This window comes from Aspergillus pseudonomiae, assembly GCF_009193645.1.
Source record: "Aspergillus pseudonomiae strain CBS 119388 unplaced genomic scaffold BDV37scaffold_131, whole genome shotgun sequence".
In the NCBI taxonomy this organism is placed as follows: Eukaryota; Fungi; Ascomycota; class Eurotiomycetes; order Eurotiales; family Aspergillaceae; genus Aspergillus; species Aspergillus pseudonomiae.
In genome coordinates this window covers 1-23,984 of record NW_022476123.1, presented here as the reverse complement: position 1 = coordinate 23,984, position 23,984 = coordinate 1, and the positions used below count along the sequence as shown (strand labels likewise).

Below are 23,984 nucleotides of genomic sequence, written 5' to 3'. Positions count from 1 at the left end.
AGAGTTTGCAATTAGCAACAATGAAGTAGATAGACCTCCACCATGCAATCACACCAGAGCACCCAACACGTTCGAATCAATGATAAGCCTCCAGCACAGGGATCAAATCCACGAGGGACCGAATCACATTGTCGCCATCGCCACTCCTGGCATCGTCTCCACGAGCAAGGAAATACCCATCCCAACCAGCTCCAAGGGCAGCCCTATAGTCCTTCTCAAAGTCATCCCCGACGTGAACACAAGTCCAGTCACTAGGGACATCAGCCCGAGCCAAAGCCTTCGCCTGCCTCATGGCCACCTCAAAGATCCTGGGACTCGGCTTCTCCACCCCAGCCTCGTAACTCGTAATAACCAGGTCGATATCCTTGACACTATCATTCATACCTGAGCCCTCCATCCCAGAAGAATCCCTTTCTTCAAACCCAGACAACCGCATACTATCAATCCCCTCATCAGCCCGACAATCTCCAACGCGCAACCCCAACGACTTCAACACCGCCGGAACCCGATCATCCGAGTTCGAAATCACCCCAACCAACACCCGGTCAAACTGACCCAACAACGCCCCCTTCTCTTTCACCGCCCGAATCCGCGAGAAAAAGGGCCCCACGTCGTCATACAGCGCATAACCCTCCTTACTCGCGAACCGATCAAGTAAATACCCGACCAATCCCTCGGGGAGGTCTATTTGACCCCGACTGTTGTTGCTAATGTTGGTTGCAGTGTTATTATTATAATATTCGGCCAGGACCCGCGAAAAAGTCCCCTGGATAATCTCCCCCCACCATTGCCGGGGTCCGCCGTAGTGGCCGCGGATGACGTCGGCGCGGCCGTAGTTCGGGCGCGCTTGGGACTGCGCTTTGAACACCGGTTTGAAGGCGGAGAGCACGCGCTCGGCCGTAATGGCCGTTTGGGGCAGCCCGAAGTGGTGCGCGGCCGACGCGTATTGTTCCGGTACGGATGGGCGCGGGTGGAAGAGCGTTTCGAACGCGTCCAGTGTGAGGAGGAGGGTGCGTGGTTTAGGAGCCATGGTTGTTTCTTTTTCTAAGATTTTGGGAAGAGGAGGGGGATTAAGGGGTTTGGATCATTGAGGAGTTTATCGAGTATGGGGAGCGCGGGGAGATTTGATGCGGTGACACATTTAGGTAGGTTAGGGTTCGGGTTCGATATCCAGTGAGGAGATTAGATTAGATTATCAAGTTGAGGAGATCCTGCCGAGTCATCCTTGAGGAAACTAAGGTAGTTGGATTCGATTCAATTCAATTGATATTCTACTGATCTACTATCAATTATTTCTTAATACTTGATTTCAGAAAGTGGGTGCACACGGCCCGAAACGTAGACTGTTAATTTGCTATATAGTAATCTATCGACCCTTATTGTTGAAACAAATAAAGCAAAGCAAATTCCGATGATGCCCAAAAGTCCGAACAGCAGTAGACACCAAAGTCGAAAGTAATCTGGTCAAACTCCTCTTTGATGAAGATATGACTGGGCACGGCTGGTGCAATTCGCGAAGCGTCGGACGTTTGCCTTCTCATCTGCACTTTACACCGTCTCCGGCACTAAGTCAGCTTTGTCACCCAACGCCTCGCCTGTCTGTACGAATTCATTGGCATAAATAGCAATGCCGGACGAAACCTGTGTGACCCCGTCCCGTCCCGTTGCCAGTTGCCGACCGTCCAGTACTTGGCCCAAGCATCTGTGTTATGATCGAGCCAGCTTTTAGTCATCTGAACTAAGCACTTGAGTTCTAGACGTTCTCGAACAGCCTAGAGCGTTACCCCGGACAGATGGACTAAGTAGATCGTAGGTGAACAGATCCACCTGCAGCCAGAATAGATCCAGGTTTGCTGGGCAAGATAAACCTGTACCTCCTGCGTGGTCTATTCTACGTACGGGGCAAAGTACCACTGGTAGAAACCTAAAATCAGCCTGGGCGACCCAAATCTTACCAGAGAAAACGGAAGTGAGACAAAGGAAGGGCCCCTGATCATTTCATGCTAGCCTCCTCCCATTTTTCAATATGCAATGTCTCCCATGTTGTGCTAATTACAGAGTATGCATGTTATTTTGTCCAAGTCTTAGTAGCCAGCCATCAGATTTCCGAATATCCCACCCTGCGGGGCCAGAAAAATAGGCCTAGCAAATGATTTCTCTTAGAGGAATGTCTCTAAGGTGCTTAGTACTAATACCTCCGTAGGTTGGTGACCTTGGCATTCTACGGAACTTTTTTCCTGTGAGAAACGTCACAAATACTTTTAAAGCACATGCAAATCTACGTGTCTATTCTTACCTTCACAATTGGTGGCGTAGCATACGGAAGGCAATGTTGACCTGCATTGACCATGGAGGGGTCTTACTGCGGTCGAATCGCTGATGTAGAATACATCCACAGAGGAGGGGATAGGAGAGGGATATAATATTGACATTCAGTTCAACCAGGCAACATAGATGCAAATCGGTACTCCGTACAATGGATAGAAATCTTGATGGCTATGGAATCCACAGAATTCTTGCCAACGCTGAATCCCAACCCCACCTATATAGCCATTACTATAGTCCACGGCAGAGTTATGGCAGGGTTTTTACAACATAGCAAAGTTATCGGCATCAGGTAGTCCGAAAACAGTCTACACTGCAAAAACAGCTTGACTATCAGCCCTCAGGCTGCTGGAAGCTTTGGACCATTGCTCACTAATGTTTAGAACAACAGTGCTTCTGTTTCCTTGCCTGCCTGCCACTTCAAGTACCACAGTTATCACTAGCATCAACGGGCTTACCGACCATAAATGATGGAGTTAGAAGATTGTAGTTCCTTAATATACCACAATTACCTCATTTGGCCATCTCAGGATTTCTTTATTGCATATGTGTCTCGACAAATAACTCATTCAATGATGGACAGGAGCTAATTATAGTAGCGTGGTACACAAAAAAACCTGTAAGATTAACCCTTGCGAGTTAGCCACTTGGAAGTAGTGTGTAATTGGATGATATCTGGTGAAGCGATTCGATTAGGGTTCACTTGCCATTCGATCTGATAAGGATCAGGAAATGTGGAGACCACACGTGTGTGATAAGATCGAAGTGTCGGCACTTGACCAATTCTTCAGACACAGATTTGGTCGTTCTAGGCAGCCCTATTTCCACTCAAGCTTTCTCCTTCAGACGGGACGCCGACCAATAAGCCGATCAACTCGGATTCTGTCTGGTTTCACGGGTGACGCGGCCGTCGTTGTCATCCCCCCACTTGGCGTGACGATAGCTCCGAGCCGGCGGACTATAATAAAGGAGCTGTAGCTAAGTCATTTGGGTTTCTCACGAGGCTCAAGAAAGGAGAACGGGAAGGGAAATACGCGAGTCATGGCAGGGCCTACTATGCCTGTGGTTCTTCTGAGAGCCTTTGTACTGCTTTTCGCACTCCATGTCCCCAGCATCATCGCCTCGGAGCTCAACTTTCCACCCAATGCCAATCACATCTTCAATGCGATTCATTCCTCCATGCGCCAGTGGGGGTCCTCGTTGCACCATAATGGTATGTCCTTTTTCCTGGCCACCGTGCCGAAAGGAACCCAACTGTACCACGGAAATTCCTCCCCGGGCCCAGTGAACGGAACGGAATGGTTAGCCTTCGAGCCAGAGCATGCTATGGTCTTCGCAAGACCCCATCATGGCCCTCCCCCGGGCAAAGGTCCATACAAGCGGTCCCAACTGCCGCTCAAGCCGGAACATATGGAATCAGGAAAAGATCAAGATAGGGATCAAGATAAGCCAGGATACCTCCATACATACACGGCCGCAAAGGACTTGCGACTACTGTACCTCGACGGAATGTCGGCTGCCAAAACAGAAAATGGAACACTCGACTCTCAGGATCGGATTCTGCTTCGCGATGCACTCGAGGGTAGGCCCGGAATGCTGGAGGATGAACGGGCGGAACTTATCTGCCGCATGGCTCGGGACAACTACCAAGGCCGTCTGGACGGTGTCATCCGTATGGAGGCCGGGTTCGAGATAATCCTTTGTGATTTCGCCAGGGACCTCGATGAGATTCGGGTCACTCAGGTGAAGTCGGATAGAAAAGGCCCCGGCCCGCGTGGAGGCAAGGGCAAGAAGGGCCCCCTTTTTGGGGCAATGCTCTGGTACAAAGCTATCGCAGCACGGTACGATGGAATCGGGAGCAATAGGGTCATCCTCAACTATGACCATTTTGTGACGGCGTATGTCTATGGTCTGGATTTGTTTCGTTCCTCGGGTAGCAATAGCAACGTACTGCCCCGGTTGCATCATCTCTTTGCCGATGAGCTGGGCCCGATTCGGAGCGATCTGGACCATCTCATCATGAACCATGATCCTAGTGAGACCTCATTTAACTGGCAGGGAGTTGCAGATATGGTAGTGCAACGATACGCGCAAGAGCTGAGCTACCTGGTCTCTGGACAGCTATCAACGCTGCAGGCACTTCACGAGGAAATCGAGAACAGTCTCGGCCCCTTCATCGACTATGACGATCGCAATACATCTCTGGAGGCCCACCGGTGCAGCATGCAGTTTGTACCTGCAGGTGCTCCCTCAGATGGGCTGGCCAGCGATGCCGTTCGATCCGTTACCCACAGTATCTGTTCGGCGATGATCGAGGCCTGGAAGCAAACAGACTACGACACAGCGGTCGCCCAACTTCAGAGTCTGATGGACTACTTGTCCTGGACCACATGGAAGGAATGTAAGGGATGTGCCGACAACGAAATTTGCGTGATTCCCATTTGGCCCATGGGAACAGTCGAGGACTATGAGCACCCGCAGTGTCGAGATGCGTCGAGGCCGAGTGGCGAGGGACGACGCTACTGGGGTGAGCCTGGAGGTCCCAGAGGTCCCGGAAGGCCTGAAGGACCCCGACAGTCAAGCTGGCTACAGAGAATGCTACACTACCTGCAGGCAATGATTCGATAGAGTCGTGCACCTATTTGTCAACGAGCGATGACCCTGTAAATTCTGCCGGATGCACCGTTGCGGGATATTCTTTTTTTTTTCTTGCCATGTATTTCACTTACCCTATTTTTATTCTTTGACTATAGAATCCACTGCTATCAGGCTAGAGTTTCACACCCAATTGGGGCCAAATCGCGCATCTCCCAGTGATGCATCACATCCGATGCGGGTGATCTACTGCGCCAAGCTCAATAGTCTATGCAGGTCCATCCCCAAAAGTGCACTTAACCTCGGCGATCACATCCATTCGGACGAACGGCCCAATACTACTTTAAGCTTATTATGGAGCTTTTACTAAACATGAATGTGGATATCTTTGATCCGCTATACCCTTTGCCACTGGGGTGGTTATAGCATGAGTCTATATGGCAGGGATCGAGAGCCTCGACCAAGAATTAATCCCTGACCATGGCCAGCCACATTGGACTTACCAATGCATGTCTTAGACAATGAACACAAATCACCCCTGAAGATGGAGACGATTTGAGGTACTCGAGAGGACAAGATGCCCAACGGACAATTCTACGAGATGTGTCGCCAGAGATACCCTCTAATCATTGCCATAGGGTTGACATGTCAATATTCCCGTGTGAGGTAGAGAAACGTATCTACGAAGTAAATCGAGCTTAGATAGGTACAGTACGAGATTGTCTTTAACAGTCAAAACATGCTATTACCCTTTTGCCGGTTGGCCTAAATGTTGTCCTTTGAAGCACCCGATAATCGCCAGGCCCATGGGCTTGTCACTGATCCGCCACTTCCGATGAGACTGGATAGTTCTGAATAGTCACTGCTCGGCAGGCAGGTACCCATGCATCTGGCCATGCTAATGCAAAGGAAATAAGGCGATCAGGAGACAAGAAGACTGTATAAATATGGTCTTGTCGCGCTTCCACGTTGCTCAACAGCAAGCACTCATTCCTTCACCAGGCTTTCTGGTTCTTCTTTTATTCTTCCATTGACAGTTATCTAACAGTCACTCTTTTTGATTGTACATTCTTTATTCCTTCCACCATGAAAGCCACCATCCTAGCTACTGTCGCTTTGGCGGCATGCAGTGCCGCCAGCCCCTTGGGCAGCGCTCACCAAGCCCGAGGCCTCCTTGGAGCTTCATCCGAGCCTTGCGACTGTGACTCGGGCGACGATGGCAACACTCCTGAGGTGCCATCTCTGCCTCCTTCGGAGGGCCCTGGTCCCCTTCCAGTCCCAGTCCCAGTCCCAGTCCCGGTTCCTGGTCCTGGTGGAGTCCCACCCGTTCCTGGCATTCCTGGATTGCCTGTTCCTAGTTTTCCTGGACTGCCTGTCCCTGGAATTCCTGGATTGCCTACTCCCGGCCTTCCTACGGTCCCTGGACACCCGAACGATCCTGAAGACCCTGAGGATCCCGAAGACTGTGACGACCCTGAGGATCCAGAGGACCCAGAGGACCCAGAAGATCCTGAGGAACCTTCCAAGGGCGGTTGTGACGACGACGGCTGCCACGGAACCGGACACCTCATCCAGGACCTGGGCCCGCAACTCAACGACGTCCTGACCATTGTTGGTGAACACACCGAGGAGCTTTTGCTCAAGCTCAGCCCCGGTGTTGCTGGTCTTCTGACCGGACTCGGCCTCCCTGGCTTGGGCCAGCCCGTTGGTCACATCATTAAGAGCGCTGCCACCATTGGCGAGCTCATCGCGGACTTGGGTGAGCCCGTCGAATGCCTCTTGACCGTTGTGGGACAGGACGGTGGATTCCTGTTGATTGAGCTCGAGCCCTCCATCACCGGACTCCTCACCGGACTCGGACTTCCTAGTATCGCTCAGCCCGTGGGCAGCATCGTCGGCACCGTCGGCCAGCACCTCAAGCGCGGCGATGGACTGCTCGAAGACCTTGCCCCCGTCGTGAACTGCGCTCTCAAGGTTGTTGGCGAGGACTCCAAGATCCTCCTCATTGCCTTGAGCCGGCCCATCGCTAACCTGCTCACTGGCTTGGGCCTCGGTCAGCTTGCCGGGCCTGTCGGCACTGTCATCCAGTCCGCGGCCACCGTGGGTGATCTCGTCTACGACTTGGGTGACCCTGTGGAGTGCATTTTGACCATCATCGGTGAGGACGGAGGTGCTCTGCTGGTTCAACTTTCTCCTTCCATCGCCGGTCTTCTTATCGGCCTCGGACTGCCCGGTGTTGGTATCCCCGTTGGCCAGGTGGTGCAGACCCTTGGCGAAGCTTTGTAGTATGTCTTCCGATTCCTTCTCTCACCTCAGACGTGTGTACTAAGTAACATCTACCAGATTATACTCTCGTCGGACGTCCGAACCATGCCACGCGGAGCAACCGCCACGAACGAAACAGAGTTTGACCGAACAGGGACTTGATCAGCGGTCTGATGGATCTACATGTGTATATAAATGAATGTATGTACATTATTAGACTAGAAATATAGTACCATCGGAATAAGCACCTAAGCCCGACTATCCTACCAAGTTGTCCGAAGACGATAACGCGCCGTCGGATGTAAATTGATTCGCCCCACGGGGGAAAACTGCCGACGTGGAGAGGCGACGAGCCAGTTTTCTTCCCCAGATCGACCTCGCGCCATGGCCAAGCAGCAGAATGCTAATTCAAAACGCAGTGCTCAACCTCGTCACCATTGTGGGATTTGTGGGGAAGCGTGGGAATCGGGGATAAATCTTTTCCCGCCTTATGGCCGAGGACCGTGCCCGTCATTTTAAATAAATCTACAGCTGAACGACTATCTATCTCATTATTGAGACCAAAGACGAGAAAGTCAAGACATTCACACAATTATTTCACAATGGCTAAGTCACCGCAAGATCTTGAAATCGCCATTCTGGGCGCTGGTGCGTGAACACTGTTACTTCCCCCCCTCCCCGGGAGCAAGAGGAATAAGTGGAAATCATTAACATTGCGGGATATGTTAGGTATGGGAGGGCTTACATGCGCCCTGGCCCTCGCCCAAGAAGGCTTCAAGAATATCGATGTCTATGAATCGGCCTCGGACCTGGGCTTCGTTGGAGCGGGTATCCAACTGGCGCCGAACATGGCCCGAGTGCTGGACCGCCTGGGCGTATGGAAGGGAATTGAAGCCGAGGCCGTCAATATCGAAGAGACCAGCGTACGAGGTATGGCATCGCGCATCTTCCCCTATTCTCTTCCAAATGAGTGCCAATTATGCTGACATTCGGTCCTTAGTGGGTGCCACCGACTCGGAGTTGGCGCATGTTCCGCTGCAATATATCAAAGACACATATGGATACCCGCACATGGTTGGCCACCGGTCATCGTTGTCCAACGGACTGTACCAGGGCTGTCTCCGCTACCCGAACATCAAGTTCCATTTCTCCACGTCTGCCGCGGACGTCGACTCGTTCGGCCCCCGGCCCTCCTTCACAGCGACGCCGCGCGACTCCAGCCAAGCGCCGTACCGCGTCGAGGCGGACGTGCTGCTGGGCGCCGACGGCATCAAGAGCAACACGCGGGTCGCCATGATGGAGAAGCTGGGCATCCAGACCGGCGTGAAGGATACGAACCAAGCAGCGTACCGAATCATGATCCACAAGGACCAGATCAAGGACGACCCGGAGCTCCTGGCGCTGATCAACGGGACCAAGGTGACGCGCTGGATCGGCGAGAAGCGGCACATCATCGCCTACCCCGTGTCCAACAACACCATCTACAACCTCTCCACCGTGCAGCCCGACACCAACTTCGCGGCCGCCACCAATGCCACCTACACGACGCGCGGCTCGAAGAAAACCATGTTGGAGGTCTTCGGCGATTTCTGCCCCATGGTGCAGCGCATGCTGAGCTACGTCCCCGAGGGCGAGGTCTGCGAATGGAAGCTGCGCGTCCACGAGCCCCTGGAGACGTGGACGCACGAGTCCACCGCGCTGGTCGGCGATGCTTGCCACCCGACGCTGCCTCATCTTGCGCAGGGAGCCGCGCAGGCCATCGAAGACGGCGCCGTGATTGCCATCGCGTTGTCCCTGCTACCGGATACAACCCCCGCCTCGATCGCGAAGGCGCTGAAGGTATATGAGAAGGTTCGTAAGGAGCGGGCGTATGCGCTGGTCGAGCTGGCGGCTGCATCTGGTCGGGCTCTTCATTTGGGTGACGGCGCTGCCAAGGAGGAGCGAGACAAGCAGTTCGCGGCGTTGAAGAAGGGCAACGGACCCGTTCCGGATAAGTGGGCCGATGCGGATGTACAGAAGATCATCTATGGCTTTGATTGCCAGCTGGAGACGCGGGAGAAGTTCAATGAGTATTTCGCGTAAGCATTTGCTCTTTTCTTAGTTCTTTGATTGATGTATGATGTATTTAGAGGCTGATCTGATAGAAGGTCTCCGCGAGACGCTAAATTAGCATGAATATAGACATAGCATAGCGAGATGAATGTACGGTTATGAATTCAGCTGGAGTTTCAACTTGTAGATCTAGTTGGACAAGTGTTGTCTATTGTAGGTCAGCTAACCAAATGTTGGATATAAGCCTTATTCAGGCAGCCATGTGATCACGATATCCTGGAAGAGCGAGAAGTGAGCCAAGATTCTCAAGACGAATTTTGACAATAGTACGCAGCTTGGACCCGTCAAAATCCCCTCATATACGGAGGAGACTGGTTGAAACCTGAAATTAGAGTACGCGGTAGTGTTGCCCATCATCTGGGTACGTGTACATCTCAAACTCCAACCAAATCCACCGGGCATTCACTTGACTTGATAAGAGTATCATGGAAGGGCTGACTGCGGCCCACATCCCAAGCATCACTTGCCTGGAAAGGGGGTGATCATCGATGCACAAACCAGTTCGTCCCACGAAAGCAGCATATTGGCTTCCTCGACGATGCTGGCGGCGGGAGGCTTGCGGGTCTACCGAATGACGCACAGCCTGTTAGATGGCAGGAAATAAACACAAAAGATGAAGAGCTCGTCCGTACATCCACTCAAGCCACTGATTGGCTTGGAGCCTTTCTTCAGGCCTTTACTCTGTACATACTAGGCTCCTACAGTGGGTACGCTGATCCAGATATGTCGGGCAGTTCCGGGAAGATGCCTTGGCTGTCCTTCAATCGGCTACCTACCAATCACCCTTCGGACAAGCGAGAGCTGAAAGACAGCATTGCTACCAATTCTAGGGGTACGGGTTACTGGAGTCTAGACCTAACTACCTATAATTTAATTTCTACCACTAAAACCCGGCCCGCGGCTGTCCACGGGTCCTGCCGATGTTTATAGACACCTCATCCCAGTGACCCACCCTACTAACAAAGCTACCAGGCTGAACCGGAGAAGGTATATTGGGCTGAGTAGTACTACTGTATAAGGGTTTCCCTTTTCTAGAGTGAGCAGGCATCTTCCGGTTGTGGTCAAAAGACCGCCATGATGGTGGAGGGTCTTTGGCATTCTAGGCCCTTTGCATTATGCCAGCCGGTCGATCAGCCTATTGACATTGGCTGACCTCTATAACTAACGCCAGAGGAGTGAAGCTCATCTCGGGTGGCCTTGTAGCAGCCAGTTTGACTGGCTTGCCCAGCTGACGTAGGCTGACATGGCTTGAACGTACAAACCCCCTTTAGACAATATCTCTCTGATACTATAGGCCTTATGCCTATGCCGATCTTTCTGCCCGTGAACCGATGCAAAATCCCACTGAAGATAGACATTTGAGTTCCCAGATATCCAATTGGCTGCTTAAGTGATGAACTATGCTATAGGTGCAAGCCTGAGGGCATGGGGTTGCACTGCATTAGAGTGGGCATGTAGGCAGCCGCTTTTAGGTAGCTGATAGGGCTCGTGCGTAGGTGAACTGTGAACTGTACGCGGCCGGTAAAAGCAAGCATAATTCCGAGTACACGTTTATTGGGGTGTCTCTCGATATAGCGAGGTACTTTTCTGACATATTTAAGTTTTACTATCCTATTTTATATTTTATCTACACCATCACCGCAGCTCTCCAACTTTCCAACTCAGGCATGTTTCGCAGATACTAGTCCTTATAGCTGTACATTTCAGGCAAACCATCTACTAAACCCTGTTTATAAAAGCAGTGCCGGAAGCTAAACACGATGAACCTACATGAACAAGAGCGAACCGAAGATTTGCCCTTGACATGGGCGATTATCACCTTTGTCCAGAAAGACACTATTGGCAATTCCACCTGGATCAGAGCTATCCCTAATCGACTGCCCCAAAACGAGCGAAATCTGTGGATTGTGGGTCTCGAGGGAGGGCTGACCGATAGCAGGAGGGAAATCCGCTGGTCTATTCGAATCGATCTAGATGAAGATGGGTTTCATGTGAATACTGAGAAGGCGTGGAAAAGGCTAAACCAGAATCAGTGGGAAGGAGAAAACTGGAGAGTCCAAAAAGATTGTCTCGATCCTCCTGCATTTTACAAGAGGGTCAGGCAGAGTTTCTACAACAGGACCGGCTATTACGATGAAGGGAGATCTCATGAAACCTCCGCCAATATCTTGAAGGGCATGTTCATAGGGGGGACGTATGTCGACGATGTCTAATTTTCTGCTACCGTATAGCCATCGTGTGTTCAAATTAGGATTGCTTGTTGGTATATGAAATCCCTTGAGGTGCCAAATAGCGCTCATCCTGATGAATAGCATCTAGTGTTTCTGCCACCCGCCATAAAATATATATATCTACTCAAGTCGTGCGATATCTGTTGTTGTATAGTACTACAGTGTAGGAAGTCATCGAGAGATGTAGATTATCTATCGCACTGTACTGAGCACATTTAACTTATAATATAACTTATCTGAGTATTACATACCAGATTCTAATTGATCTAGCCCTTGTTGAATGGCTCTTTGGGCAGCTTTGGAGGCATTCATGGAATTAGGGCTAACTGACAACAATGAATCATACAGACATAGTCGGCGTGGGGTCACCAACAGCCTCGGCTCATCTCGGGTTAATTACTCAATAGATTAATTTCCAGAAGGACGCACGCCCTATACGATAGATATATCACACGCCCAAAAAAAAAAAAAAAAAAAAAAAAAAAAAAAAAAAAAAAAAAAAAAAAAAAAAAAAAAAAAAAAAAAAAAAAAAAAAGGCCGATGGCCGACGGCCGAGGCTGAATCAGCAAGAATCCCCCGCCACGTCGGCAAACGTCGGCGCTCAGACTCTGTGGACTACAGCATATCCTCTCCGTCGGCCACCTTCAATTAAGATTTGCGATGGATCAGTCTCATAGGCGCAAAAATCATGTCTGCCCGTCCCTATCGCTCCAAGAGGCACCGCCCTTGCGATCAATGCCGTGAAAGGAAGCTCGGATGCCAGACGGACGGCGGTCTACCTTGTGTTCGCTGTCGTTCGGCCGATCTGCCATGCACCTTCGAGCATCCACCCCCTAAGAGGCCTCGACGTGATTCATCGGGTCATATGGTAGATCCTGCGGGCTCTGTAGCATCATCCATTGACCCGGAATCGTCCTTCTTGCCACCGCCATGGGAGGAGCCGCCCAACCATCCGGCGTCTCATATTCCCTCCCGCGGTGGTTCTGTCAACCCTGCGGTCCACCACCAGCCAGCGTTTGCTCCGCTAGAGGATTTGCCTACGAATGGGGCCGTCTCCCCTGCAGTGTCGGGCCATTTGGTCACAGTTGGCCGATCTCCCACGCAGTTTGTGCAGAGCCTGGACCAGCTCGAAGGCTTTTCGGCCCATTTGTTTGGGGCGTCTGCCGAGTCGGACCCTTGGCTCCTTCGGCATTGCTCCTTTGATGATGCCGGTGTGAAGTGCTTCTACAAGGTCCACTTTCGTAATGCAGGCGGTGTTCCGACGGCGGATAAAATTCCGGTTCATTTCATGCTTGCGGCAGATGATTTGGCTGCGTCGGCCAAGCAGGAGACATCCTGTCGCTTCAGCGGCGACACGACCCGGGAAGAGCTCAATCGCTTGGTTCCACCTGATTATGGACAACGACTGGTGTCCCTGTAGGTTCTTCGTGCCCTGAGCTCCAAGGTCATGTGCTAACGTGGACAGGTTCATCAAATATGTCTGGCCCGCATTGCCGCTCATCTCCCGCTCGCAGATGGGGCTGACTCCGTCATGTTCGATACCCGAGCCATGGGCTCTAGAGCGCACGCCCGTGCATTTGCTGGCAGCGGTGTATGCATCTGCTCTACCGTTTGCCGCACATGACGATTACCTGTGCGTGCTGCAAACATATAACGCTCCCCCGGCGGACAGGCTCTGGCGCATGGCCTATGAGTTAATCTCCGAGGAGATCCACACACCACACCTGGCGGTGCTGCAGACAGCCTTGTTGTACCTGCATCGGCCACTTGACGAGGCCCGGGCGAGCATCGCTGACACCCCGTTTGTCTGGTCATTTGTCGGCACCGTGGTGGGTCTAGCTGAATCATTGGGCCTACACATCGAGTGTCGCATGTGGGGGATACCCGCATGGGAGAAACGTCTGCGGCGCCGGCTGTGGTGGGCCATCTATGCCGAAGACAAATGGCGCAGCTTGCTGATGGGTCGACCGCCGTATATCCATCGGAGCGAATGGGATGTGAGTGAGCTTGATGGTGCGGACTTCCTCTATCACACCAGGGGTGCTTCTTCATCGTCATCCGGGGTCCACCAGCCGCAAGATCCGGTGCCGTTCCGCTACTTGGTGGACCTGTCTGGCATCGCAGAACAGATCTATGAATCCTTCTAGTAAGTATACGAGGATGGTGTCGGCCTTGGCGCATACTAACAGTGAGACAGCACCCTCCGCAAATCACAATACCTATCGGAAAGGTTTCGTGTCTCACACGACACTGGCCGGCCCTTGCTGGAGAAGCTGAATGACTGGTACTCCTCACTGCCGGAAAGCTTCCGGCTGCCCAACTGGAGCAAGTCTGTCAGCGGACTTGCGCCGTATCCCACCTCGATCCACTTTGCCTACCTGATCCTTGTCCTGTTTGTCTACCGCGCGCTCCTTCGGCCGATGGCTCGCTCCTCCAGTCCGCCGTTAATTTTCGACCTGGACGAGATCCCCACGAACCCCTCCGCCTTGGATACAGCTGTAGATGATTCACCCGTGCTCGACTTCCTCAACATGCCCGAGATCGACTCCTTCCCTGCGGTAGAGCTGTCCGACCACAGCACGGGCGAGACGACCCTGAACTCAGCGGAGCGCTGCGCTTCGATAGTAATCAGCTTCACGCGGCGGCTGACGTCGAGCGACTTCACCGGATTCTGGTATTCATGTAAGTCACACCTGTGCCCAACCATCCCTGCACGTGGATACTGACCAACGGGTCTGTGCAGGGTCTCGAATCGGCTTCGCAACAGTCTCCAACTTCACGCTTCTCCTCTTAGTCCAAGCGCCTAATGCGGAACGAGCCGCCAAGGGCAAACAGCTTGTTGACTCCTGGCTGCGCGTGCTCCGCTGCCAGAGCCAGAGCTTCCCCACCATGAAGCTTGGCTTAACGCGACTGGACGCCATGCACTGGGTGGGACTTGGGCAGACATTCGTTCTCCCCCAGCACGTGCAAGAAGTCATTCAATCACCGGGGGATTGATAATTCTTCGGCCAATCCTTCCTGCCTCAGGTGTACCATGGTACGGAGTCCGGCAACCGTGGACTCGGCCATCGGCATCGGAGTTTTCGTATGGGCAACCAGTTCTATAAGAATGGGCTCCCTGACGGGGTACTGTAGATAGCAGATAATAATCATAGTCACAAACACGCAATCAACCTGTACATACAATTCAACCGAACATAGTTGTGGTCAAGATGCCTGACTTCCTCATCGACCTTCTCAAGCGCAACAAGTCTGCTGCCAGCAAGCAGCCGCGGGACGTTCTGCCGGACTCAGCCTCGGAAATGACATTGATCGAGTAAGCTAACCGAACTATTTTCTCCTCTATCTTCAAATACAATGCTGACAAATGTCAGGAAAGCAAACGCTAGACCGCAGCACGTGCAAAAGCACACAAACAGACAAACAAACACGCGTTTCAATCGTAAGTCATCTCTACGGTATATATATATTACCAGCCCTGGCTAACGAATATAGCGTCCGATCTTTGTTTCGGCTCATGCTGCCGGAACTGATCGAGAGTGAGGTTTCCAAAGGAGCTCGTGAACTGCCGCCATCGACATACCCAGCCAAACCCCTTACCTAAATCCCCTGCATCGTCATCTGCCAGAAAGACAAATAGCAGATCATGGTATACGCCGCCAACATGTAAAATCGTTTATACGTTTTGCGATCGAAGGCAACGCCGCCGTGCCAGACGCACCGGAATCCAACTATGCATGCGAAGATATTGTGCAGGATGCCTGTTATGGCGAGTCCCGCTACCGTCCAATGTTGATGAGGGAGGGCAGAGCCCTGGGTGTAAGAAGAGGTGGCAACGAGGAGCACAGCGCCTGACCCGATGACGAGCATTGCGGTGGCTGCTCGGAGGAGTCCTTCTCCCTTGGGTCCAACAACGACCGGAAGCGTCCGTCTCTTCATGCGTCGGTCACCCTCGGCATCGTGAAACTCCTGCACGTGTACTGTGGCCACCACCCACGCCGAGAAGAGTAGGAGGACCTTCTTCGGCATGACCGGGAAGGATGGGATCTCGCTGTGAACGATAGTGTCCACGAGTCGGAACATGTTGTACGCGCCTATCGACGCAAACGCATTCCGGAAGACCCAGTGGTTGATCTTCGGCCACACGTAGCAAAAGTATACCCAGGCTTGGTATATTCCGAATAGGCCGGCGGCTTCCGGACCCGCAAGGTGGCTGGCAATGACGGGACAGATGGCCCAACTCAGGAGCCAGCGTCGATAGGCCCCGGGGATGCAGAGCAAGCCTGCCGGGATCGGGCGGTGCGGCTTGTTGGCGATGTCTTCATCGACGGAGAGGACTTGGTTCACGATCTCGAACACGTACAGGTGGCAGAGGAAGCAAACGAAGGTCTTGAGGAGCACCAGGGCCAGCTGGGTCCAGGGGGTCATCAGGAGGAGGTCCGGCGCAGGCAGAAAGCGAGCGATGAGGCCGATGATGGGCAGGACTAGGCCTTCACGGATGTTGGCACGGAGTAATCGTTCCGTGATGAGAAACTCATGATGCAGAACTTGGCGAATGGACTCATGGACGCTTCTTGGGTTTACATGGTCACTTGAGAGAGGCTGGATGGTCGACCTGGAGAGAGTTAGGCACTGGGTGGAAGTGGTGGTCATCGTGATATTCAGAACATTTGGTAGGATACAAACAATCAATCAATCAAGTATTGATCAATTAGATATTCCTCGTCCACAATCTCCTAATGCCCCCTGGGCATACCGCACTACACCAGATATAAACCACGACCCGGCAATCCGGAGAACTCCCGCTGCAAACCTTAGAGTACATCAGTAGCGTTTCCAGGACTGGTCGACAATTGACCACGTCAAACAGTTAAACCTGCTTCTTCAACGAGCCCCACCTGTCAAATGCCTAAGTGACAGACCCATTTCGGGGCCGCTTGACGAGAAAGTGGCCCCCTCGACTATCATAATGGAGCTCGCTAGGGGCCGGGATTTGCATCGCTGGCGTCCCAGCGGTGCTTCCTAGCGTCTGCAAGTCGTCCATTCAGGCACATTCAGTGGCTCCATTGTGCCTTCGCTACTAGGCTAGCGCTCAGACCTGGTAAAGGCGGTCCTCGGCTCTGGGTTGGCTACAGCAACGGTCCGTTTGCTAGTTTGAGGTGTTAACCCGTCCTCTGGGATTCGAAGTGGATCTCCGCTGCATTCTGACTAAAATGGCGTGGAAATGGGGCTAGCCCAGGGCTGACGGTTTGTTATTTGCTGCATGTCTTTCTTTGTCTCTATCCTGGATGGTGCGGTATTATAATGCATGGGTTGAGATGCATTGTGCTTTATCCATATTCAAATTCCCGCGCATATATTCTCGATTGTTAGCCATTCCTTATCACCGAGTAGTATGAAATTGATATGGCATGATTCCTTCTGCTTCACACGGTTTCCAGGCTGAGCACGGTCCACTCGAGTCTCGGCTGAAGGATTCAACCAGCCAATCGGTCTGTCCAGAGCACGAGTGATTTGAGTATCTCATGCGTTGTCAGCCAATCTTTCGGGCCAAAGATAACGCTGATCATGAGGATCAGACATTCTGTCGGGTATTTACACTGTGGAAAATGGGAAGGGATCAGCAATTGCATACCCCCAAGTGTTCATACCATGGATATAAGATCAATCCCTGATTTCTTCCATGGATGCATCGCACCAGTCCTTTCACTTATCGTATGATGTAATAACTAATCCCTTATAGTTAATGATAATCCATGTCCTTAGAACTGCAAGTACTCCCCGCAAAACCATTATATTAACGGTCGTTATACGCAGAGCTAGGAACCGGGCAAACGCCGAGAGTCTTTAGAGTTGGATACCCCTCCGAGGCTTCGCTGGACGATTACTGGTCTGGCAAATGGTTTCAATGCATCGGTAAGCCTGTTGACAAATACTTTCGCTGCCTGTTGTTTGCCTTCTCCTTTGAAGAAATCGACCTCTGCTTATTGTTCATAATCCTGGGGTCCTTGGGCCGCACAGCACAGGATCCTCCTGCGGAGAGTGCATGATGCAATGCACTGTTGGTGTCAGGCCCTACAGCGGAATTTGGACCGAGAATAATTGATCGGTGGCTTTACGCTCCTTTCCATGTCCGCGCAAATCGAATGATTTTTGGCTGTTTACTGATACTCGTGACGGAACGCTGGTGGCGAGCGATCAAGATCGGCCAGCTGTCCGTTGGTGGCCATACACGTCAGCTTGTCAAAGTCCTCGGATATCTTGGCTGCGTATGCCTTGTAGACCGTGCAGGTGCTGTTCCTTGTGGAATTCTATGGCCGAGAGCTTAGCTCTACATCGTTCAGGAATAGGAATCCGGTAGCAGGCACCTTGTACAACATATGCTGCATGCATATACATCAAATATGCAGAAGCAATTGCATTTGTCATGTCATTATATAGTGCTCAGCGATGTTGCCAAGATCACCGGACTCGTTTGAGTCTGTTGTGCTAAGTGTGAGTGACTTGTCATATAGCAAATGCTCAATAAAGTCCCTCCTGCCTTAGGTGTCAACCGCTGTCTGACGGGGATTAAGGAGATAAGAGATAAGTCACCTGAAGATAAGATCCCATCGATCATCATCGTCGTCATTCATCCATTCCATCATCAATTTCCCATCTCAACCCCGCGGGTTCACTTGAGAAATGTCACAACTCAACCCTGCCCCGCCCTCGACTTGCCTCAATGCCCCCTTCTAGCGTAAGTAGTCAACAGAATGCCTCCCCCAACAACAACATCCATCTCACTATCTCATCACAGACACCCTTTCGCGTTCCCTCTTCTCGTCGTCCCAATTCCTCCGCTCGGCCCAACACTGGTCCCCAGTTCGCGTCAACACCCCGTTTCGTCCTCTCCCAGCAGACCCCTCGCTCAGCCGCACAGGTACATGGCAAAGATAACCTCACTGATGGCGATGAATCTTCTCAATCCACCCCTGTCGCGAATATACGGGCCGCCACAAGAGACCAAGATATAAGGCCAACCCAGCGCCAGAAAGAGACAATTGAAGACTCCGATGACGAACTAGATTACAACGGAGGAACCCACCGGGCCTTTCCAGACGACATCACTGGGAGCCCAGACCTGGATAGTAGTCCACCAGGCGACGCAGGCGAGCTGGAGGCCGAATTCGAAGCTCTCTTCGGACCGACGACGACACGAACAAAGCGAAGACGCGCATCGCTTGACCATGAGACACCCTTCACCCAGCGGAGGAAACACGATGATGATATAATTCAGACGTCTTCCCCAGAGGGACCATCGCCCACGAAGGATCGCACTCAACAACAATTCCAAACTCCGAACCAGATATATCCCGACATAATCCCTCAGCGAACCACCACTACTCCCCAACATTCAACACCAGCAACCATCAAACCCTCTCAACGCAACAACCCTCGCTTCATGTCATCAGCCTCCCAGGCATTCTCAAGTACCCAGCCCCAGCCCCAGCCAAGCTCTCGACCACTCCCCTTTGCTACACCGGGACCGACCTCCCCGAAACGGAAACCGGCGTTCGTTCTGCCGCGCTCGCCATCCCCATCTCAGGCCGCTGAAGATCCTTCCGCTATCCCTACCCCATTTTCACCTTCATCTCACACGCTCCGTGGTCGTGGCCGTCACCGCTCTGCAGCCCCTAGTTATCTACCCGGCGGCATGGCGGCTGAAGTGCGCAGCTGGATATTAGAAATGAGCACCAAGCGAGAACAGATGCACATGAACCATCGGAACCGCACCGGAGCCGGACCTGATCTGCAGAAGTATTTCCTCGTCATTCGTATCGCGGATGTCCGCCAGTCCGCCCTCGCTAGTTCTGGGCCGCTTGCTTTCGTGCGAGGCAAACCTGTGACGTCACTGGATGATGATGAAGACGCTTCTGGTAATCGTGAGGGCAGTGAGATGAGGAGCATTCTTCTTTTAGGGGCCCCGCGCTCCCAGCCGGCTGGGTTGTCGTCGCAGTATCCAGATGCTAGTCGTGTTCCTGGACTGGTTAGGGGGAATCTTGTTGGTGTTCATCGGGGATTGGTCTGGGAGTTAGATTTGGAGGATAGGCTGTCTGGATATGATATACCAAGTGAGCCCGATAGCGATGGACACGGGCAATCTAGGACCACGACCAAGTGGCTGGTGTGTATGGAGTGGGATTTGATATCAGTAGATTGATAGATGGTTACCGTGGCTATGTCCTGATATTTGTTTACGACTGTATATACTACGCATGATACCCCGGGCTTGACATAACTATATGTGAATGATTTCCTCCCCCGTGGGAGAGGTCGATACATTTCGTTAGATGACATATATACAAAGAATCAGAGTACAAAGTCTAACGCAATGCTTTTATCCAACCCCATATTAAAGCGAACCGGACGCCAAAAACAACCACAGCAGTCATGGGTCAAATCAATCAAACCCAGCCGTCTCCTTCGAAACAACCTTCAAAGCATCAACCGCAACATTACAACCCCACTTGATTAACTTCTGTTCCTTCCCGGAAACAACGTCCGACTTGGACACGACCTTGCGCAGGAAGAAGATCAGGCCCTTGACAATCTGGGGCGTTTCACGAGTGCGGATGAAGATTTCCATCAGAGCCTTCTCGTCCTTCTCGTCGTCGGATTTCTTGGCGTGCTTCTTGCCGCGTTTCTGCTTCTGGGATTGCTGAATGACGCTGATGAGGAGGAGCTCGACGAAGGTCTTGGATTTGGGCTGCAGGTAGGCGAAGTTGAGGGTCTTCAGGATGCCCAGGGTGAGGGTGTTGTCGGCGATGAGGCTGCCGTACATCTTTGCGAGGTTGACGATGGCTTTCATGGGGAGTTGATTCTGCTCGTCCTCGTCGAAGTCGGCATCATCTTCTTCATCCATGTCGCCTGTTTCGCCCATGCGTTTGAAGATGTTCCAGAGTGTGAACATGAAGGAGACTTTGAGGCGGCGGCCTGATTCGCCGCAGAGGCGACGTGCGATTAATGTGTAGTATGGGTTGTAGGTCTCTTCTTCCATGGAGCAGTGGGTTAGCACGCGCGGGACTTCGTATTCTTGTGCTTTCTTCAGGCGGAGTTTGAGAAGCCGGACATGCGCGTCTTGGTAGTCTGTTGCGGACATGATGGCGACGAAGATGGACCGGCGGACGTCGGTGTTCATTCGGTGGGCCTTGGCGAGGTTGACGAAGTCTGGTTTTCCATCGCTATCTTCTTCTTCTTCTGCGGCGGCAGGGTTCTGCTGGTCCGCTGGGAGGTTGGAGAGTTCCTGGCGAGCGGACACTAGCGGGTCTTCTCTCCAGCTTGCGCCGACAAGCCACCATTTTCCTTTCTTTGAGGAGTTATGAATGTCATCTCGCGAGATGCTGATGGGCTCGGTGGCACGGATGACCCGGGAGTTGTTCAGAGATCCTAGGATCTTGCGCATTTTCGTAATGTGCTCGGTGGTTACGCTGGAGCCGACTCCAGCCTTTAGCTTGTTGTTTTTAAGGTCGGTGATTGTGTCAATCATGAACTTCGTGCGGACAGAGAGAGATGCTTCGCCGGCCTTGGCTACTGCCGGCTGGATAAGAAGAACGATGTCTTTCAGGGACGATGGGTCGTCTTGTCTGAGTTGTGGTCCGGAATCTATCGCTGTTAGTTTGTTGCATCCAAGCAGGTACGAGGTGATTCTTACTCCTGATGATCTTGAGGAGCAATTCGGTATTCTCCTCAGTGATGTCTTGCAGAAAGAGCCGAATGTAATCGAAGATCAAGGTACTGGAGATGACATGAAAGTTGTAAAGTTGCGCAAGAAGAGACATAAGGTTGATGGACTCCTTCCCTTCGAAGCTGCCACGCTCATCGGCGCGGGCATCGAATGTTTCAACTATTTTTTGCACGAGCTCGGCGCCAAAGTCTGTTCCAATAACTCTGTATACAGCTGCAATGAACCCAGCATGGAGAATCAGGAACGTATCTTGAAGGGCGGACCGTTCGCAAATGAGGCCGAAAAGTAGATTTATCAGTGTCGTCGTTACTTCTTTTCGTGGGTACTCCCGGTACAGCTTTTCATATTCGGCTAGAATGGAGACCAGGTTGGCCTCGGACAATTTATTCAGGTGCCCTTGAGCCTGTCTCCTTAGTCGAACAAGAGATTCCGACTCGGACCCGGATGCAGCCCGCAACGATGGTGGAATATATTTCTGTGGGCGATTCTCGTTTGTTTCTGCGACAGGAGCCACATATGGGTTTTCTCGTTTCTTCGGGACGGGCTTCTCATCTTCGCCTTCTTCGGCTTCCTCGTCATCGTCTTCATCCAGATCGTCGAACATGTCTTCATCTTCGTCAAGATCATCCATATCATCCATGTCTTCCTCGCTCCCCAAGTCACTCCCATCTTCTTCAGAGTCACTCTCAGGCTCTAAGCCTTGCGCTTTCCTCCTCTTATTCCTTAGCCATTCGTCAGCTTCCCTTTTACGCTTACGGCCCTCATCTGCCGACCCCTCATCCAAGTCGCCTAGCAAATCGCCTAGACCATCCTCATCAAAGGACTTCGGAAGTTTTTTCCCTTTCTTAAGCCCAAGCTTTTTCTCTAGCGCAGCAATCTCGGCTTCGTCTTGGTCGAGCTTTTCTTGAACCGCTTTGGATATTTGGCGCGGACGTATTGTCTCGTCCTCCTCGCTACCACTTTCGGGCTCGGGCTTTCCGGCCTTCTTCTTGAGGATCGGTTTCGGTTGTTGTTTCGCCTGCTTTGCAGCCTTTAGCTTAGCAAACACATCCTCCTCGCCAGCTGCATCCGACTCGGCTCCAGAGCCATCATCGAACCCTTCAAAGTCATTGTCATCGTCCTCATCATCATCACGACGGCTCGACTGTTGTCTCCCGCCGTGTCTGGAAACCGGCGCTCGTTTCGTCTTCTTCTGGTCTCGTTCCTCCCGCCGACGATCTTTCCGAGTCGCAGGTCCGTTCCGCCTTCTCTTCTTATCGCCATAGGAATCTTTGATTCCCAACTCGTCGCGCAGGTTCCGAGGCAGCGAGGTCGTATTATGCATCGGACGCGGCATGGTGGGCCAAATATCCTCCCTCCGCACAGTTATGTTGCTCGAAGCTCTTGCGCAACGAAACTTTTTTTTATGCCGGGAAGAAAAGCGGGCGGAGTGGAGGCGGAGAGTGACGAAAGCCAGGGCGGTGAGCCGACCTTAACTGCGGAGGGCTTGTCTCGACCGCCCGATGTCAAGACGGTGTTTGTGTCCAGTTCGAAACTGCAGAACAGAGGGGTCTTTGAGAATCGTTGATCTTTCAATTAGCTTGGAGTAAACCCTGCTCAGTGTCTTGTTAGTTGTTGAAGGTATCCACGCCACGGAATAGGACATCCTGTCCCGGAGACATCGCACACAAGCGAATTTCATACCGTTCGTCGCAAATCTACAATGGCACCACATCTCGGCCACGAGGAGGTATGTACAACTTTTGTGAACCATTTATTTGCGTCGTAACGCTTGATAAGAGTATGGAGGGGGTGTACTGACGACCACCAGTTCTTCTCCTCCCTCGCCGACCTCCTGTCCAAGACCTCCCAGAAAGCCCGAGGCTCCGTCTTCCTCACTCAGAAGCCTCTCATTGACACTACCGCATCGTCAGAGAACGCCTCCTCATCGCGGCCATCTATCCTCATCCGAGCAACAGACGGCAACACCAACGCTCCCAACCCGAAGAACAACAAGGTCGAGAAGAAGAAGACCGTCTCGAAAGTGAAGCTGTCGACGATAGTGGCGCCGGAGGACCTCGAGGCCTTCTATACCCGCTATGCAGAGGTCTGCAAGGCGGGGATGACGGGATTGAAGAAGAGAGACCGTAAGAAGGGCAAGGCTAAGGCGAAGGGCGGCGCGAAGGCTGCTAAGGCTTAGACATACGGATCGACACTTTGATGGGGGCATGATTTGATGACCTGTGGAGGGAAGAGACTTGCTCTGTACGCAATGGGGCCTGGAAGTACGGACTGTGACGGGCGAAGTTTCTGAGATCGGTCCTGTTTGTTCTTTGCATTGATGGCGTTGTCTGGTCATTTTACTTTACGTTTCTATTTTCTTTTGCTTGTTCGTTTCATGTTGATATGTTAGATATACATATACCTAGACCGGTTGGTGAGCCGTGGACCTGGACCGAATGGAGGAATGATTCCGAATGAACAATTCAATCTTATTTCCTTCATGGAATGAATAATAGCAGGGTATATTAGCTATGACTATAACTGAGCTATGCTAAATTACAGAGGGGACATTAAACAATAAATAGTCAAAGCAAAAACCCGTCCGCCAACAAACCGTACAGTAACCCAAAACCGACACATATAGTATAACAATGCAGAAATCGTCATCATAGAAACAGGGCCGTCATAGCGAGTACAGAGAGTGCGTGGAAAGAATAGTGTGAGGCGAGAGATTGAAGCCAATAGAA

At 52.0% G+C, this 23,984-nt stretch overlaps 11 protein-coding genes across 11 annotated transcripts; 8 read left to right on the top strand and 3 right to left on the bottom strand.

The window, feature by feature from the left end:
• Window positions 1-15: 15 nt before the first annotated feature.
• On the bottom strand, window positions 16-1,030 carry BDV37DRAFT_291413 (uncharacterized protein; the record flags this gene model as incomplete). Its single annotated transcript, XM_032088930.1, has 1 exon — window positions 16-1,030. The coding sequence occupies one exon, from the start codon at window positions 1,028-1,030 to the stop codon at window positions 77-79; it is 954 nt and encodes a 317-aa protein (XP_031935385.1). The 3' UTR covers window positions 16-76.
• Window positions 1,031-2,920: 1,890 nt separating this feature from the next.
• Window positions 2,921-5,086, top strand: BDV37DRAFT_264230 (uncharacterized protein). The gene is made up of 2 exons (XM_032083645.1): window positions 2,921-2,942; window positions 3,033-5,086. The coding sequence occupies exon 2, from the start codon at window positions 3,367-3,369 to the stop codon at window positions 4,951-4,953; it is 1,587 nt and encodes a 528-aa protein (XP_031935384.1). The 5' UTR covers window positions 2,921-2,942; window positions 3,033-3,366; the 3' UTR covers window positions 4,954-5,086.
• An 819-nt stretch (window positions 5,087-5,905) lies between these two features.
• Window positions 5,906-7,437, top strand: BDV37DRAFT_264229 (uncharacterized protein). The gene is made up of 2 exons (XM_032083644.1): window positions 5,906-7,206; window positions 7,264-7,437. Exon 1 carries the CDS (start codon window positions 6,007-6,009, stop codon window positions 7,204-7,206), a length of 1,200 nt encoding a protein of 399 aa, XP_031935383.1. The 5' UTR covers window positions 5,906-6,006; the 3' UTR covers window positions 7,264-7,437.
• A 479-nt stretch (window positions 7,438-7,916) lies between these two features.
• On the top strand, window positions 7,917-9,267 carry BDV37DRAFT_288843 (putative monooxygenase; the record flags this gene model as incomplete). The annotated part of the gene is made up of 2 exons (XM_032088338.1): window positions 7,917-8,115; window positions 8,186-9,267. The coding sequence occupies 2 exons, from the start codon at window positions 7,917-7,919 to the stop codon at window positions 9,265-9,267; spliced, it is 1,281 nt and encodes a 426-aa protein (XP_031935382.1).
• A 1,790-nt stretch (window positions 9,268-11,057) lies between these two features.
• BDV37DRAFT_288842 (uncharacterized protein) lies at window positions 11,058-11,510 on the top strand (the record flags this gene model as incomplete). The annotated part of the gene is made up of 1 exon (XM_032088337.1): window positions 11,058-11,510. One exon carries the CDS (start codon window positions 11,058-11,060, stop codon window positions 11,508-11,510), a length of 453 nt encoding a protein of 150 aa, XP_031935381.1.
• A 667-nt stretch (window positions 11,511-12,177) lies between these two features.
• On the top strand, window positions 12,178-14,633 carry BDV37DRAFT_41311 (transcription factor domain-containing protein). The gene is made up of 4 exons (XM_032090603.1): window positions 12,178-12,944; window positions 12,994-13,674; window positions 13,726-14,210; window positions 14,272-14,633. Exons 1-4 carry the CDS (start codon window positions 12,217-12,219, stop codon window positions 14,523-14,525), a joined length of 2,148 nt encoding a protein of 715 aa, XP_031935380.1. The 5' UTR covers window positions 12,178-12,216; the 3' UTR covers window positions 14,526-14,633.
• On the top strand, window positions 14,634-15,095 carry BDV37DRAFT_41312 (uncharacterized protein). Its single transcript, XM_032090604.1, has 3 exons — window positions 14,634-14,844; window positions 14,903-14,970; window positions 15,024-15,095. Exons 1-3 carry the CDS (start codon window positions 14,741-14,743, stop codon window positions 15,059-15,061), a joined length of 210 nt encoding a protein of 69 aa, XP_031935379.1. The 5' UTR covers window positions 14,634-14,740; the 3' UTR covers window positions 15,062-15,095.
• On the bottom strand, window positions 14,827-16,618 carry BDV37DRAFT_41308 (UbiA family prenyltransferase). Its single transcript, XM_032090602.1, has 2 exons — window positions 16,197-16,618; window positions 14,827-16,143 (listed from the first exon to the last, which is right to left on the bottom strand). Coding segments are annotated over exons 1-2 (1,017 nt in total). The 5' UTR covers window positions 16,199-16,618; the 3' UTR covers window positions 14,827-15,128.
• Window positions 16,619-18,105: 1,487 nt separating this feature from the next.
• On the top strand, window positions 18,106-20,200 carry BDV37DRAFT_41302 (uncharacterized protein). The gene is made up of 2 exons (XM_032090601.1): window positions 18,106-18,267; window positions 18,328-20,200. The coding sequence occupies exons 1-2, from the start codon at window positions 18,253-18,255 to the stop codon at window positions 19,729-19,731; spliced, it is 1,419 nt and encodes a 472-aa protein (XP_031935377.1). The 5' UTR covers window positions 18,106-18,252; the 3' UTR covers window positions 19,732-20,200.
• Window positions 19,852-22,661, bottom strand: BDV37DRAFT_41295 (MIF4G domain-containing protein). Its single transcript, XM_032090600.1, has 2 exons — window positions 21,223-22,661; window positions 19,852-21,173 (listed from the first exon to the last, which is right to left on the bottom strand). The coding sequence occupies exons 1-2, from the start codon at window positions 22,589-22,591 to the stop codon at window positions 19,972-19,974; spliced, it is 2,571 nt and encodes an 856-aa protein (XP_031935376.1). The 5' UTR covers window positions 22,592-22,661; the 3' UTR covers window positions 19,852-19,971.
• Window position 22,662: 1 nt separating this feature from the next.
• Window positions 22,663-23,726, top strand: BDV37DRAFT_41290 (signal recognition particle 14 kDa protein). Its single transcript, XM_032090599.1, has 2 exons — window positions 22,663-22,984; window positions 23,066-23,726. Exons 1-2 carry the CDS (start codon window positions 22,958-22,960, stop codon window positions 23,432-23,434), a joined length of 396 nt encoding a protein of 131 aa, XP_031935375.1. The 5' UTR covers window positions 22,663-22,957; the 3' UTR covers window positions 23,435-23,726.
• The last annotated feature ends 258 nt before the right edge of the window (window positions 23,727-23,984 follow it).